The sequence below is a fragment of the Diadema antillarum genome, unplaced genomic scaffold (genome assembly GCF_040938485.1).
Source record: "Diadema antillarum isolate AM-2024a unplaced genomic scaffold, OU_Dant_1.0 seq00002122_RagTag, whole genome shotgun sequence".
Lineage (NCBI taxonomy): Eukaryota > Metazoa > Echinodermata > Echinoidea > Diadematoida > Diadematidae > Diadema > Diadema antillarum.
In genome coordinates this window covers 64886-80224 of record NW_027272762.1, presented here as the reverse complement: position 1 = coordinate 80224, position 15339 = coordinate 64886, and the positions used below count along the sequence as shown (strand labels likewise).

Here is a 15339-nt window from a genome sequence, read left to right as displayed (position 1 = left end):
GTATTAGTTAGGTGAAGTACTGTAAACACTTGACTGAAATAGGGGATTTACATGTTCTGCTTTCTGGTTTTCATTCGGCTTGACTGCCTTTTGGTTTGAAAGGCTGTTGTTAGCAGAGTAATTCCTGCTGTAGATAAAGTTTCTTCCTACTAGAATAGCTTACAGTGCAAGAGATAACAGCCAGGTATAGAGGTACACTTGTACATGTAAGTCTGAAATGTGTACTACAGTAGGTGTGTTTCAATGGCAGAAGGAGTGAGACGAGACCCAAAGCTCGCTTTCTAGATCACTGTTCAAACGAGTGGAAAATTCAAACAAGTGAAATATTCCACTGAATAATCGCAGTCAAGACATCAATATCTTTGTTTATTTGTTGTTTTTTGGGGTTTTTTTTTTTGTGTTTTTTTTGCAGCCCTAGAGCTACTCTCTGGCATCTAGCACGATTGTGTTTGTCACATGCGTTCACACACTGGAGTACCTCAATACAGGCCCCGGCCTGGATACACACACACACACACACACACACACACACACACACACACACACACACACACACACACACACACACACACACACCCATACAGTATCATCAGCGTGCATTGCATATGCTCACTGCAGACCTGTTTACATGTGGCTAGATCGGCTGGCTGTGGTGAGACTGGTGCAAAAAAACATCAATGTTGAAATCACATTTCTGAGAGGACATACTGTGGAGCAATCATGATTACATTGTATTTGGGAAAAATCACACAATTAGTATGATTTGGATCATGATCCAAGTCGCAATTTTCCAGCTTGCCAGGCGTTCACACAACAAGTGAGACTTTGATCACAATCCAAACATTGCTTTGGTGATGATTCTGTGCAAAAACTGATGGTAAAGATGATTTAAATGCATATCTTTTAATTGTTTTTTGTTTGTTTGTTTGTTTGTTTGTTTGTTTGTTTATGCATTTCATTCTTCCATCTGAGAAGATGGCTGGATAGCCCGTATTCAGCTGCACTAGCTGGTCTTCCGTGGGGTACTGTTAGATGTATGGCAAGACCACTTCACCGGGTTATGCACCTTGCTCTTAGCGACGACTGAATGAAGTGGGATCTTTTACGTGATTGAGTTGTGAGGCTCACACACGTGACCTCCATTTCATGTCCTATCAAAGGGACAGAGTGTTTAGCCTCTTACGAGAGGGGACCTGTACCATATGTATAGAGAATCTAGACAACTACTAAATTGGATGTCATTTCGTTACTCAGCATATTATGCATTAGAAGGTTAGTGTGTATGCTCAGATGTCATAATGAAAGCGAGCCAATTAAAGGGTAGTTAACAGTGGGCACTCTGTGTGAGCACAGTTTTGTAACGACATGGCTCTACGAAGATCACGGGACCATTTTTGACCAATTGCAGGCTGCAAAACTCATCTCATAAGCTAAAAACCAAGTTGGCCAAACTCTCTTTGTATACGGTACTGGAGGGGGCGATATGATTACACACAGCATTTTAATATGATTATGTCTTGTTTCATGTTTCTCCATGCAGCTGCCACTGTGTCTCTGCACCCTGCGTTCAGGGGCTCCCTCCAGCTAGGCACAAGCACTGGCTCCTCACGTGCCCGGACCCCCAGAGTAAAGCGGCAAGATCCTTGCAACCCACCAGATTGTCTCGGCAGATTGTATCGCCCTCACAGGTATTGTATTCAATTTAGATATTAGCCAGAATTTTCCCTATCCGTCCTCGTGGCACTAGGGGAATTGTTACCAATTTGATGGTGAAAGTAGAAATAAAAGATCTACGCCTGGAATCTTTATATTTTGGGTTCATTTGTATAGAAATTTGGTGTCATTTTCTCAGTTTAGTCAAGATAAAATTCAAATGCAGTTTTGTAAAACTATATATGGTGAAATATTTATGTTTTTATGTGATATGCTTATGTCTCTGGCGTAAGCTGATTTAGGAATAATGCAAATGGTTTGCACTCCCGTCACTTTACTTAAGCACTCACATAATTTTACTGTGTCATTCCTGGATAAAGTGGGTAGAAAAGATGCCAAGTGTTGCTGCTGTTGTGCAATAATAAAAACCACATAAATACCCCCTCCCCACCCAACCCTCCCCCCCCCCCAAAAAAAAAAAAAAAAAATCACTTTTGATGGCATAGTTACAGAAGGACATCACCATAAAAGTAGACAAGAATATTTTGCCCATTCTTTCTGTGCACCTATGGGAGCTGTTCCATACTGCAAAATCCATGACCAAATCTAGAGAAGCACTCTCCTCCACTCTCCGCGTAGACCTCCGCCAACCAGCTAATTTCAACCAATAATCTTGTTCTTCCATAGAGATCAGTGATTTCCACCCATAAGTACTTATAGCATTGTGTGCTGAAAGTCGCCCGATTTCCCAATATAGAAGCCTTTGTTACGTCATAAACCCTCACCTGCATGGCGCGCCTCGCCCTAGCAGAAGCTAGAGCACGCACTTTAGTGCGCACATGCAAACCTCAAATACGCGCAGCCTGAACTCCCATGTTCATTGACCCTACCTGCCAAAATATCAAAAATCCTTCATAAAGTCCATACAAATTTCCCGATCACTACCAAAATTTAATCATCTGTTCCTTGCATCATTCTCAACCTTTCCTGCAAGTTTCATCCAAATCCTTTCCCAGCTTTTTGAGTTATTTTGCACACGGACAAACAAACTAACAGTAATGAAAATATAACCTCCTCCCGTGGCGGAGGTAAAAAAAAGATAGTAATAATAATTGAAATTAAAAAAATCCACATAATGGTGTTCTGGGGCCCGTTTCATAAAACTTGTCATCAGTGACAACTTCCACATTTCTATGACAAATTTGCTCTCAGCCAATCAGATGCAAGGATTTCAGTAGCTTGTCACATCTATGACAACTTGTCATTGATGACAAGTTTTATGAAACGGGCCCCCAAACTTACACATATTATACATGCATACAAATGAGTATTTTCAAAGAGTTTTGATACGTGCTTCTCTTGTGTTCTCGTCATTCCCGATAAAACACAAAACCAGGCACCTCCACCATGCCTCTGTTTGGAAGGTCCAAGATGAGCCCGGCCGAGTTGCTGCAGTCTCTAAGGACGAGCCTCGGTGTAATGGCGGATACAAAAGCTTCGGGAAAAAAGGTTGAAAAGGTGAGGGCAGGGCATATTTCCTTGCAGCTGTTTTTGTTATTTTGTTGTTTTTATGGGGGTTTTTTATGCCACTTCGTTGGCATTATGTTTTCGGGTCGTCCGTCCGTACGTCTGTCCGTACGTCCGTCCGTACGTCCGTCCCGTTTTGTTTTTGTCGATATCTCAAGAACCGTGTGGTGGTTTTACATCAAACTTGGTATGAGGGTATATCCAGGGGGGATAATACTTTGTTTGGATTTTAGGGTCACGGGGTCAAAGGTCAAAGGTCACAGGTTATTTTGTGAAAAAAAACTTTTGGTACAGTATTTTACATACTATGAGACATAAACGTTTAACTTGGTGTGAGGGTAGAGTATGACAAGACAAATATTCACTGGTATTTTGGGGTCAAAGGTCAAAGGTCACAAAGGTCCTTATGATATAACAAAAATAAAATATTTGTATAATATTACAGATGTTAGACCCATGAAAGCCACTTATTAACATTGTGTTTGATCGATTTAAAAAATTATAAAACTGAGCTGCCTGACCAGTCTAATTATGTTCAGATGGATGACACAAGAATGCAAAACTAATGAAAGTAACACATTAACTATGAAGATATCTATGATAATTGCATTTATTCTTGGTCTGAGAATAATTCTAGCACAGTAGTGTATGGAGGTGATTTCAAATTTTTACTTTTTTGAAGTACTAAATGATAAGTTTGAAGCAAAATATTTTCACAGCTCATTTTTTACACCTTATCAGATATTCTGATAGCATTTAGGACCATGCAGCTCAGATTTTTTAAACTGAACATATTAGGAGAATCATGCATTATGGCGGAGGCATATCAGTCGCCATAGCGACATTTCTAGTTCTTTATTCTTCTTTTTCTAAGTCCAGTAGGATTGGAAGAAGTGTTCCATAACAATATTAGAATTCAGGTAATATAGTTTTCATGAGCTCCCGGCGTGAAAAAGTGAATGAGGAAAATTGCACGTGTTATTCAGGCATCTAGGCATTTTTCAGGTTTGGCTGACAAGAGCTGAAACTATTCATACATGCCAGTGAATGTTCTAGTAATCTTCAAAGTACATCTAATACACTTTTTATGCCTCCGCCACGAAGTGGTGCCGGAGGCATTATGTTTTCTGGTTGTCCGTCCGTACGTCCGTACGTCCGTCCGCATTCGTTTACGCGATAACTTGAGAAATATTTACTGGAATTTTACCAAACTTGGTCCAAGTATAAAGTATGATGAGGCAATTACTTGATTGGATTTTGGGTGAAATCTGCCAAAGGTCAAAGGTCAAGGTCAAATCATGAAATTGTATCTGTTTACGCGATAACTCAAGACTGGATCAAGCAAATTTCACCAAACTTTGTCCGAGGATGATGTATGATGGGACAATTACATGATTAGTTTTTTGGTGAAATCGAACAGAGGTCAAAGGTCAAAGATCAAGGTCAAATCCTAAAATTTATCTGTTTACGTGATAACTCAAAACTGGATGGAGCAGCTTTCACCATACTTGGTCCAAGGATGATGTATGATGGGGCAATTAGTTGTGGAGATTTTAGTGACTTGGCAAGAGGTCAAAGGTCAAAAGGTCAAGTTCAAATGCTAAAAATGTTGCTATTTCCCCCATATCTATGCAATGCCCGAAGGTATTTTATTTAAACTTAGTGTAGACTTGTACTACTGCGTAAAGATTCTCCAGAGAGAGTTTCATGTCATAAGGTCAAAGGTCAAAAGGTCAAAGGTTAGGTAAAAATGTGGCAATTTCACTTTTCTCGCAAATGGTTCAATGTATCTTCATGGAGCTTGGTACATATGCATGTACTGACTGGCAGGGATTATCTAGGGAATTTAGGGGTCATGGGTCAATATTCAGGGGTTAACAGTCAAGGTCAACTCCTCAAAAATTTTACCATTTCCCTCATATACTAGTATACACTGCAATGCTAGCATTATTAGTTTTAAAACTTAATATATACATGTATTACCTAATAGAGATTCTCTGGGAAATTTCCAGCCAGCAGGACAAAGGTCAAAGGTTAAGGGTCAAAGGTCAGGTTTAAATGAAAAAAAAAATATTTTGTACTGTAATTACACTCTTTTTTCATACCTTGAAAATTACTCAATGCATAAACTTATAACAGGGTTGGTCAGAAGTCAAGTAAAAATCCTCAATTCCCCAAATATGTGTACCTGCACTCTTAGACAGTTATAGCAAACCCAGTTTGAGGAAAGTGAACATTCAAGACATTTCTGACAGACCTGTCATATCAGTATTTTGCCAGTTATGTGAAACTGTCATCACACATTGTGAAGACATTGTACCATACAACTATTGGGAGAATCATGCATTATGGCGGAGGCATCAGTCGCCATAGCGACATTTCTAGTTATTCCTGTCTCTTTTCTATGTGTGTTTTGAGGGGGACTAGCTGATATCATGTGCTGATATTGCACAAAGGTCTTCCCCAGATGTGTGGCTGCTACTCAACCCCCGTATCGTCTTACCATTTTCCCATTTTCCCATTTTCCATCTGCAGGCGACAGAGGAAATGGGGAAAACATTGTCGCAGATCAAGGGATGCCTCTATGGGATAGATGGACAGGATCCCCAGGTGGAGATAGTCAGTCAGATCGCCATGGGGATCTACGAGTACCTCTTCCCGCTCATCGAGAACATGTCCAGGCTCGAGTTTGAGGTGATGACCGCCAAAAAAAACCTTCCCTGACCACATCTTGTGGTGCTTATGCTTGTTCCATGCTTACAGAATGTACAATACATTGAGGACAAATGGTTTTCATTCAGTTTTGAATCATTTAAGAACAATTATCCCCATTTTTGGTGGTATGATAGTTGGAATATTTCCAAATAATGTCATGATGGCTCATTTTAAGGAGAAAAAGCATACATTTCTGCATAGTTTTAGCTCTGTTTATAGATTTCTCTATATAACAGTTACACTATAAGATTTGTATAAACGTTGTAATTGCTATTCAGTACTGTAAAACGAGGAATGTTCGCGGGCATTTTAATTTCACGAATTTCGCGAGCGCCAAGATTCGCGAAATTTCTTGTCTACACTATATGCATTGAACGCCAGTAGCAATTCGCGAAAATTTCATGCCACGAAAAAGGCCGTTGGCTCCAATTCGCGAAAATTTTGTGCCGCGAATTTATCATGTTTTACAGTAATTAGATCCTTACATCATTAATGCATTGAAAAAAACAAAACAACCTAGTAACAGTGGCATGTTTGTCACTCTCCTCATTATCGTTATCTGTATATATTTCATTTGTACGGCTAGAGCAAGACTTTGATATATAATAAAAGAAAACTGCCATTCCCAAGGACTTTGCTATAACAGGAGTAGCTTGTATTCCTTTTTGGAGGCCTCTTTCAGTAAATAATCTTGTAACATCATTCTCTCTGTGATATGTTCTTACATTTTCATATCAGCAAGAAAGGAACCCATACTTACAGTGTATGTTCTTGTGTTATTATGATGACAGCATTGTTTCTAATTGTGTTTCTCTTTTTTTTTTTCTCTTGTATCATGTTTATTTTCTTCATTTTGAAATGCAGGCCAAGAAAGATTTAGTACAGATATTCAGCAATGTCCTTCGTCGCCAAATTGGCTCCCGGTCACCCACCGTAGAGTTCATCATGAACAAGAGAGAAATTCTCTTGATGCTGGTCACAGGGTAAGCTACTACTATAAAAGTGGATGCCATGTTATTGAATATCTTACTGCCACCAATTAGGTTACGGTTTTGCCAGAGTTGGTTTGTTTGTCTTTGTGTGTGTGTGTGTGTGTGTCTGTTTGTCCGTCCATCTGTTTATCTGTTTGTCTGTCTCTCTGTTTACTCAAAGGTTCTGAATGGATTTGGATGAAATTTTCAAGAAAAGTTGATTGTGGTAAAAGAAAGAGATAGTTAGATTTTGGTAGTGATCCAGAGATCACTGTCAAGATCCTTTTTTTTTTTTTGAGATTCTTTTATCATTGGTAAGGTCTATCATGAAAACTAGATGGCATGCTTACTTTTATCACCCTTTGTTTTTGTTTGTTTGTTTGTTTGTTTTTTGATAAGCTATAAAATCAATGTCATTTGTCACCATTCACACATCGGCAAAAAAAAAAAAAAAAAGGCAAAACAAAACAAACCAATTATTTCATGGCAAGGAAAACATGATAAATATCCATACTGTTTATTCTTAACAGCGATTAGAGCATGACCTGGGTACCATTTCTTCCCTTTTCATAAAAGATGGTAGGATAGCAACTCTTGCGAGAATAGCAACTTCCCACAGCAACAGCCAATCAGGAAGCTGGATTCTTGTCACTGCCATGACACTTGCCATTACAGCAAAGAGTTGCTGTATATTGTAGCAAGTTTTAATGAAATGGGGCCCTTGGCTTAGTGCAGCGAGTCCAAGCATAGGTTTAAGAACTTTGGTATTTCATTGTTGCATTCTGTTCACTCTTATTTCAGGTGGCAGAGTATTCTGAGGTTTCAAAAGAATTATCAGGCTGCTCATTATGTTTTAGAAAACAGACATTCAGTGTTTATGAAGTGTTTATTTTTAGGTCTGTGTAAATGGGCCTAAAAAAAGATTAGATTAGCATTCAATAGCTTTGCGTTCAGTCTGTCTGTCATCAACATTAGATGTCAACAATGAATAGAAAAAGCAGCCACTGGACATTGGGCAAAGTGGGGCAAGTATTAATGTGGTGGTTTGTACTGGACACCTCAAATTGCCTCGCATCTCAGCAGACTTTGTCGCCTGCATCACATGGTATTATTACAACTACTGTACCTAAATTGTTTTTGCTGAGCAATAGAATATGCGGTGATGCCCGGTAATGCGAGGGAACTTGCAAAGTGCTGTAGAGTAGAAAGTTGTGGATTTAAAGATGCCAGATAAGGTCGCAGGCGCACTGCCTAATGATCCACTGAATAACACACAGAATCAGCCAATGAGAGTCCAGGACGTCCGATCCATTCGTTTCTACTGAAAATCATCCCTCTCGTCAACAACCTGAAGAGGTGGGTGACAAGTTCACCTTGCATTACCTTGCATTACCACCTACCAGATGTGTTTCTTTCTCCTGAGGAAAAATTTGAGGTGTTACGTCACATCACCATGCATCACCTCATATCACCTCGTATCACCTTGAATTTGTATCATTCAGTAGAAACATGCTCATTATGCTATCCCTCCTTGAATTTTGTCCCAGGTACGAGAACCCGGAGGTGGCCCTCAACTCTGGCCTCATGCTGCGGGAATGCATCCGCCACGAGCCACTGGCCAAAGAGATCCTACAGTCCGAGGATTTCTACAGGTTTTTCCAGTACGTGGAGGTGTCAACCTTTGACGTCGCTTCTGATGCCTTTTCCTCGTTCAAGGTAAAATAGGGTGTGCTCCCTCCTGCCCCCCCCCCCCCCCCCCATACCAAGATGACTTTGGGTATGTTTATCTAAAAATTTTCTGAGGCAGAATCACAATCACTTTTTCGGGCAATAGATAAAAGCAACTGTGTTTTCAAACGCGTTTAGAAATGCTTATTTGCAACGCCATTCAAAGGGTGATTTGAAACACATTCGAGACTGAGATCCCCTTTCTGCAATTAAAATTTTGAAACATGTTTATATCTCTGAGCTGCCCAGATCAACTTTCAGCTGTTTCTGGCTGCGGAGAAAGCTTGTGCCATTTGTGTTTTCTATCCATTGTTTGTGTGTGAATGATGAAAGCATGTTTAGTGGTACACAGTTGACCTCTACATGTATGTCCTGGGTCAAACAACGCAAAGCAGTTGTGCAGTGACAACACTCAAATCGCGATTATGTGATGGTTAGATAAACGTGGCACCCTGAGAATCGCGTTTCAAACCATGTTCATACGTAAATGCCATTCAAAATATGTTTTGAAACATGGTTCTCTCTCGGGAGTTTGATAAATACACCTTTTTACAGCCTTGTCCATTCACCCCTTCCTAATTCCTTGTACAGTATGTCCCCCAAAAAAAATTACAATCAAATTTTGGCATTGATAACTCCCAATGTGATTAAACCGTCTACTTCAGGGTCTTAAAATATAACATCTTAGCTCTATTTTGCAGAAAACCCCATTCAATTTGGTTAAGTAGTCACACAGAAATGTGGATTGTTGTAAAGCATGTCATGGGTCAGATTCTTCCAAGTTTAGCACTTGGATGCTCTTGAAACTGCATATTAATGTGTAAAGATAATGGACAGAACTTGGAGGGAAGGGATTCCTGACATGCTCTACAAAACTCCTCATTTCTCTTTGATCACTGGAGCAAATCGAATGGGGTTTTCTGTAAGATGTGGGCGATGAGTCATAGTTACATATCCTTAAATTGTATTTGGATTTATTGTCTATTTTAAAAGTTGTCATTGCGGAGGGTCCCGTTGTGATTTTTTTTGGGACATATGGTATTTTGCATTTTTAACCCTTCAGGTGCATAGGCACTCAGCGGGTACTTGCAAAGTTCTTTCATGAGCATTCAGTAATCCGTCCAACTTAACCTACATTGTAGTTGTAAAGTTAGCAAGCCCACTCAGGTATAGCATTGTGCCTCAGTTGGGCAGGAAGACCATGGCGACACAATAGGGATTAGAAGGATTAGGTGGATTAGGTGGATTAGGTAATCTTTCTTCATCAACAGCATGTTTCCAGACATCTGTTTCAATTGTTGACCAAAGCACTGTAGTTAGGGTTAATGGCAGTTTGCTGACACCATGAAATCTTGAATCTTTTTGGACCTTAACGCAGTGAAAGGAGATTGACGGAGAAATGTGTTGTGCATTGCCAATTTAGCAAGTGTTTAATCGAATTTTGGAAGAAACTTGGTAATGATGCACAAATGAATTCAGCTACCTGTAATGAAACAAATATTACCCTTGTGTTGTTTTTTTGTTGTTGTTTTTCCACACAGCTGAACATATTTGGCAATTCTTTGTTGATAAAAACACTGGTCATATTTTGTCATTCTTTTTTCTTTCATACAGGAGTTGCTGACTCGACACAAGTTAGTAGCGGCTCAATTCTTGGAGGAGAACTACACAAGGGTCTTTGACCACTACCAGCACCTCCTCAACTCTGAGAACTATGTAACAAGGAGACAATCACTAAAGGTAGGCATTGCAAACCTTGAGTGAGAGTTTGGAGTGAGACACTGTAAGGGAATGAGTGACCAAACCCAAGGGATCAAAGAAATGGTGGTAAGGGGGGTGGGGGGCATTAGGATGCTTTGGAAGGGGAGTGTCTCTCCCCCCCCCCCCCCCCCCTTCTCACTGAAGGGAGCCTTGACGATTTTACATTTTGGTGCACTGTGATGCATACTTCAGTAAAGATTTCAACACATGCATAGAGAGTGTGTGCGTGTGGGAAAACCTGTAAAATTTGGGCTTGGGCATATTGAGTGTTTGGGTTATCAGGGATTTTGGGGACATTTCTCTTTCTTGCTTTCTGTGTCTGGGGTTCAGCATAAGAATTCTTTCGTCACAGTGAGACAGTTAAAATTTGGTGAATTGCGTGAGCCTCACGCTAGTTACACAAGAGTTGGTAGCCCTGAGTGGAGTTAAGATGACTGCTGGGTCCAATGGGAGGCATTAGGTCCCTCCATAGAGGGCTCACTCTGAATGTTTTTTTGTGTGTGTGTGTGTGTGTGTGTGAAGTATGCAGGAAAGTTCATGGAGTGTCTGCTGCAACTTTTGATCTTCTGCAGCCTTAACTGCACTTCACATTCAAGTGACTTTGATAGTAAAGTCAAACAAACCTGTGTACAGGTTCCATTAAGATAGCATGCAAACAAAGAAGGCTGGAGAATATTAGACGTTTCTCAGTTTCCCACTAAGAAGCAATATCTCTCAAAATCTGATGTCATCACCTCACTGCTCTGTTTTTTGTTTGCATCTGAAAATATAAACAAAAGTCAACTTGAACATGGGGTAGATTTTTGACTTTAACGAAGAATGTGAAATCGTTTATCCCTCAAGGAGTATCAAAGAATGTGGGAGCCTTCGAAATCTGCTGTAATGAAAGAATTTTTCGTTCGGGTAGAAGTCAGCATACCTGTCATCCATTTTTTTTTTTTTTTCATGCCTCACAGCTTCTTGGTGAGCTCCTGCTAGACAGGCATAACTTCACCACCATGACCAAGTACATCAGTAACCCAGAAAATCTCAAACTCATGATGAACATGCTGCGAGACAAGAGCCGGAACATCCAGTTTGAGGCATTTCATGTATTTAAGGTGAGCACGGCTGCGTCATCTCATACTGTTTGTCTGTTTAGTATGTGTGTGCTGTTTGTGTGTGTATGTAGGTGTGCGTGTGATTGCTACAGCGTACAAGTCCACAATGTATTTGAGTCACACACACTTGTAAAAGCTTGAAGATGTCTACAGGTACAATGTATGCTGGACCGAGGAGATTCAAAAGATGGAGTGACAGCTGTCTCATTCCCTTTGTTCCCATCTTTGATGCCACCACTCAAATATATTCAACCTTTTGAGGACAGGCTGATTTTGCTACAGCACGCATTTCCCATAGATACCTGCCCAAGTATACTTGGGACTTGTCCTCAGTGGGTTAAGCTTGTGCCAAGCTGGGTCTCCCACCTAGATAGGAAGACAATCAATTCATAATAAATTCAAGTTGATCTCTATCTTTTGGGTTTATGACAGGTCTGTGAAGGCTTCTGAGCACACAAGCAATGAAAATTAAGGAGTTTCAGGGATGAACACTATACAAGGGTTTTTCCATAGCTCGGTCAGTAACAGCACCAGTCTGGCAATCTGGAGGCGTCGGGATTGAATCTGGTGGAAAACCATTTTCTTGGCTCATTTTTATTCAAATTTAAATCATGTGTGTGTGTGTGTATCACACACAAACACACTGCCATAGCTTCTGACCATCCAAGCATTGAGAATTTAGGGTTTTTGGGACGAACACTGTACTAGGGCTTTCTATAGCTCAGTCGATAGAGCACCGGACTAGTATCTGGAGGTCTCGGGTTCGAATCCCGATGGAATCCCATTTTCTTTGCTCATTTTTCCACTAATGAATTCAAATCATGTCACCATTTTATAAAACAAATAATGCACATAACATAGTCGACTTCACCTTGTGTGTTTCTGACTGTTCCAAAGTTTTTATTGGGCAGATAGTTCTCACTACTGCCCTGTGTAATGTGCATTATTTGTTTGATTATGTCTGATCTCAATTACGATGGTCATTCCCTCGCAGGTATTTGTAGCCAACCCCAACAAGTCCAAGCCCATCCTGGAAATCCTGCTGAAGAACAAGGAGAAGCTGGTGGAATTCCTGACCAACTTCCACACGGACCGGACGGAGGACGAGCAGTTCAACGACGAGAAGAACTATCTCATCAAGCAGATCAAAGAGCTGCAGCCCGCCCTGCCAACGTCGTCGTAAGAGAGGGTGGAGGCGGAGAGATGGAGCGTGAGAGAATATAAGAGGGAGAGAATGTGTGTGAGAGAGCGAGAGAGAAAGAAGGAGTTTGTGTGAGATTAACAAAAAAACGGATCCCATGCATAGAGCAGGCTAGCTTTCATCGTAGATCCACCGTTGGTACGGGCAGACCCATCTAGGAGGAAGCAGGTAACGGTCTTGGCTTCCTGACGTCGGGGCCTGTGTGGCTCCTGTCTGCTTTTCACAAAGTAGCTGATACCCTGGCCTCCAGGACGAGTAGGAATTCCTTCTCGAGTTTGGCAATCACTCTATGATGTTGGCTCTTTTATTTTTAATTTACTAGGTTTTATATAAGTTTGGCTGGATGTTGAAAGGTTATCAGAATGTTACAGATGAATTTGTATTTTCTTTTTTTTTTTTCTTAACAATTGTTTGACTGAACTCAACAATTGTACTGTTTCTGGAATTGTGCAGATCCATTAGTGAATACGCCATATATTTTGTGAGGTCTTTATTTTCGCGAATTTTGTGAGTTAGGTGCAATTCCTGAAATTAACGACACACAAAATCATTAACTCTGATCTTGACGTGAATTCAGTGTGTATACATATATCTCTCCATTCATTACTGGACTCTACAATCGCAAATTTAACCACATACAAAATTGTCAAGAAGTCTTGCTTCGCAGAAAATTAGACTCGCTAAATATATGGCATATGCAGTATTTCACCACATACATCCAATTGATCACAGCGTTACAACATGTAGAACAAAATCGCATAGTGTCAATTGTGTACGCTTTAAAACTTTGAACACATATGTCAGATACTGCAAAAACTATTAAGCTGTGTATGGTATGTATCAAAAATACCCAGTGTAATGTACTGTAAGTATGTGCTTATCCCTTGTTCTTATGTCCATGCCATAGCAAGTCAATTTTGGAGTAGTAGATTTAAAAAGCCAAATTATGTAACCGTCCCAGAGCCCATTATCACGCCAGTGTTGGAGGTTGTAGTAATTGCACCGACACCAACAGCCACTCAAAAGTTTGTGGCTGATTGAATGTTTTCCAGCTGATATTATGATAACTGCAATTATTTAAACTTACAACAATATGGGGTTCCGGCAATATGCAGAGCACTGTAGTAGAGCCCTGTCACAGATGCACTGTTGGATAGCTTGGTAGCATTATCGCTTTTAGTTGTCTAGCTTGCATCTTAGTCCACACACGATGTAATGCAATCAGTGCATGCATTTTGTTCATTACTACTCTTTACTCGATTTGAATGTGGCATAAAAAGAGATTACAGTTTTTCAGTTTGAGTGATTTGTGGTCAATTATGTCGTGGGTTTCCCCTGTAAGGCTGCAATGTGCTGGTCACGCAATGACAAGCAAGGAAATCTTCAAAATGAAAGACATGACATGGGTTGGTCGGTTGGTTGGCAAGTTCTACTTTACTCTTCCCCAGCTTATCCTGGTCACATACATGAACGTAGCCCTTAGTGCGCTGGTCTGGCAAGGTGAGATGCATCCTAGACCGAATCAAACTTTGCCACCAAGCCATCCCACAATGCATCTGAAACAGGGCTTGCTGGAAGGTATTTGCATATTGGCAGTAACCCGAATTGGAGACCCTCTCTATGGAGTGGGTCTTTATTCAGGATGAATTGCATAAAGTTTGCTGAAAACTTTCGAGCCTGGGCAAATACATCCTTCAAGATGAGCAAGGGTTTTAGAAGACTCCCTCCTGAGCGTGTTCTGTTGCACCCATAGCATGAGCAATGCCTTGCTCCTTTGAGAGGCCAAGGAATCGCTGAATCTAAGCTTTAATACCACCAAAAGGTACTTTCATATCAAAATATAGTACACATACATAAAACTTCATTCTTGCATTTTACGCTTTCCTGGGCCAATCTTTACTTTCGTCTAACAGGCTCTCCTTGCACCATGACACAATTGATAACCTTTGCTACTGATTAATAACCAACCTACCATCACCCTAACAACATCCAACTATTGCCCTACCACCACTCTACCACCACACTGCCACCACCTTATCACCACCCTTCCACTCCTCTCCCATCACCCTACCATCACCCTACCAACATTCTACTTTCACCCTACCACCACCGTACCACCACCCTATCACCATTCTACCACCATCCTACAAGTACCACCACCCTACCACCACCCTACCACAACCTACCACCATCCCTACCATCACCCTACTACCATTCTACCCCCACCTTACCACAACATTACCACCACCCTACCAACACCCTATCACCACCCTTCCACCATACTACTAACACCCTATCACCACCCTTCCACCATACTACTAACACCCTATCACCACCCTTCCACCATACTACTAACACCCTATCACCACCCTCCCACCATACTACTAACACCCTACCACCCCACACAAGGACTACTTGCTGGTGGCTGTAGATAGTGCTTAGAAGAAAAAGAAGAAAAAATAAAGAAAAGAAGACAAGCACAAATTATTTCAATCAGCCAAAGTGCAACATGGTCACAGTGAGCCATATCTTTGCACCGCACTGACTGGCAACCTGCAGCACCCTGTGCTCTCATGTGGAATAAAAGAAGTGAGCTATACAGGTGTAGTCACATCCATCTCAGCACATAACCATCCATTTATACCTCACTTCATCAGAGACTCCAACCCCAAGCACCTTCTGA

At 40.8% G+C, this 15339-nt stretch overlaps 1 protein-coding gene across 1 annotated transcript in view; it reads left to right on the top strand.

Moving 5' to 3' along the window:
- Positions 1 to 13557, top strand: part of LOC139713993 (calcium-binding protein 39-like) — a 29094-nt gene extending 15537 nt beyond the window's left edge. Inside the window, exons 2-9 of the mRNA XM_071625712.1 lie at positions 1541 to 1688; positions 3050 to 3171; positions 5716 to 5874; positions 6760 to 6878; positions 8414 to 8582; positions 10209 to 10334; positions 11312 to 11455; positions 12450 to 13557. Coding sequence (XP_071481813.1) covers positions 3061 to 3171; positions 5716 to 5874; positions 6760 to 6878; positions 8414 to 8582; positions 10209 to 10334; positions 11312 to 11455; positions 12450 to 12638 — 1017 coding nt within the window. The 5' untranslated portion in view covers positions 1541 to 1688; positions 3050 to 3060 and the 3' untranslated portion in view covers positions 12639 to 13557. The remainder of the gene's footprint in view (positions 1 to 1540; positions 1689 to 3049; positions 3172 to 5715; positions 5875 to 6759; positions 6879 to 8413; positions 8583 to 10208; positions 10335 to 11311; positions 11456 to 12449) is intronic.
- Positions 13558 to 15339: the final 1782 nt, after the last annotated feature.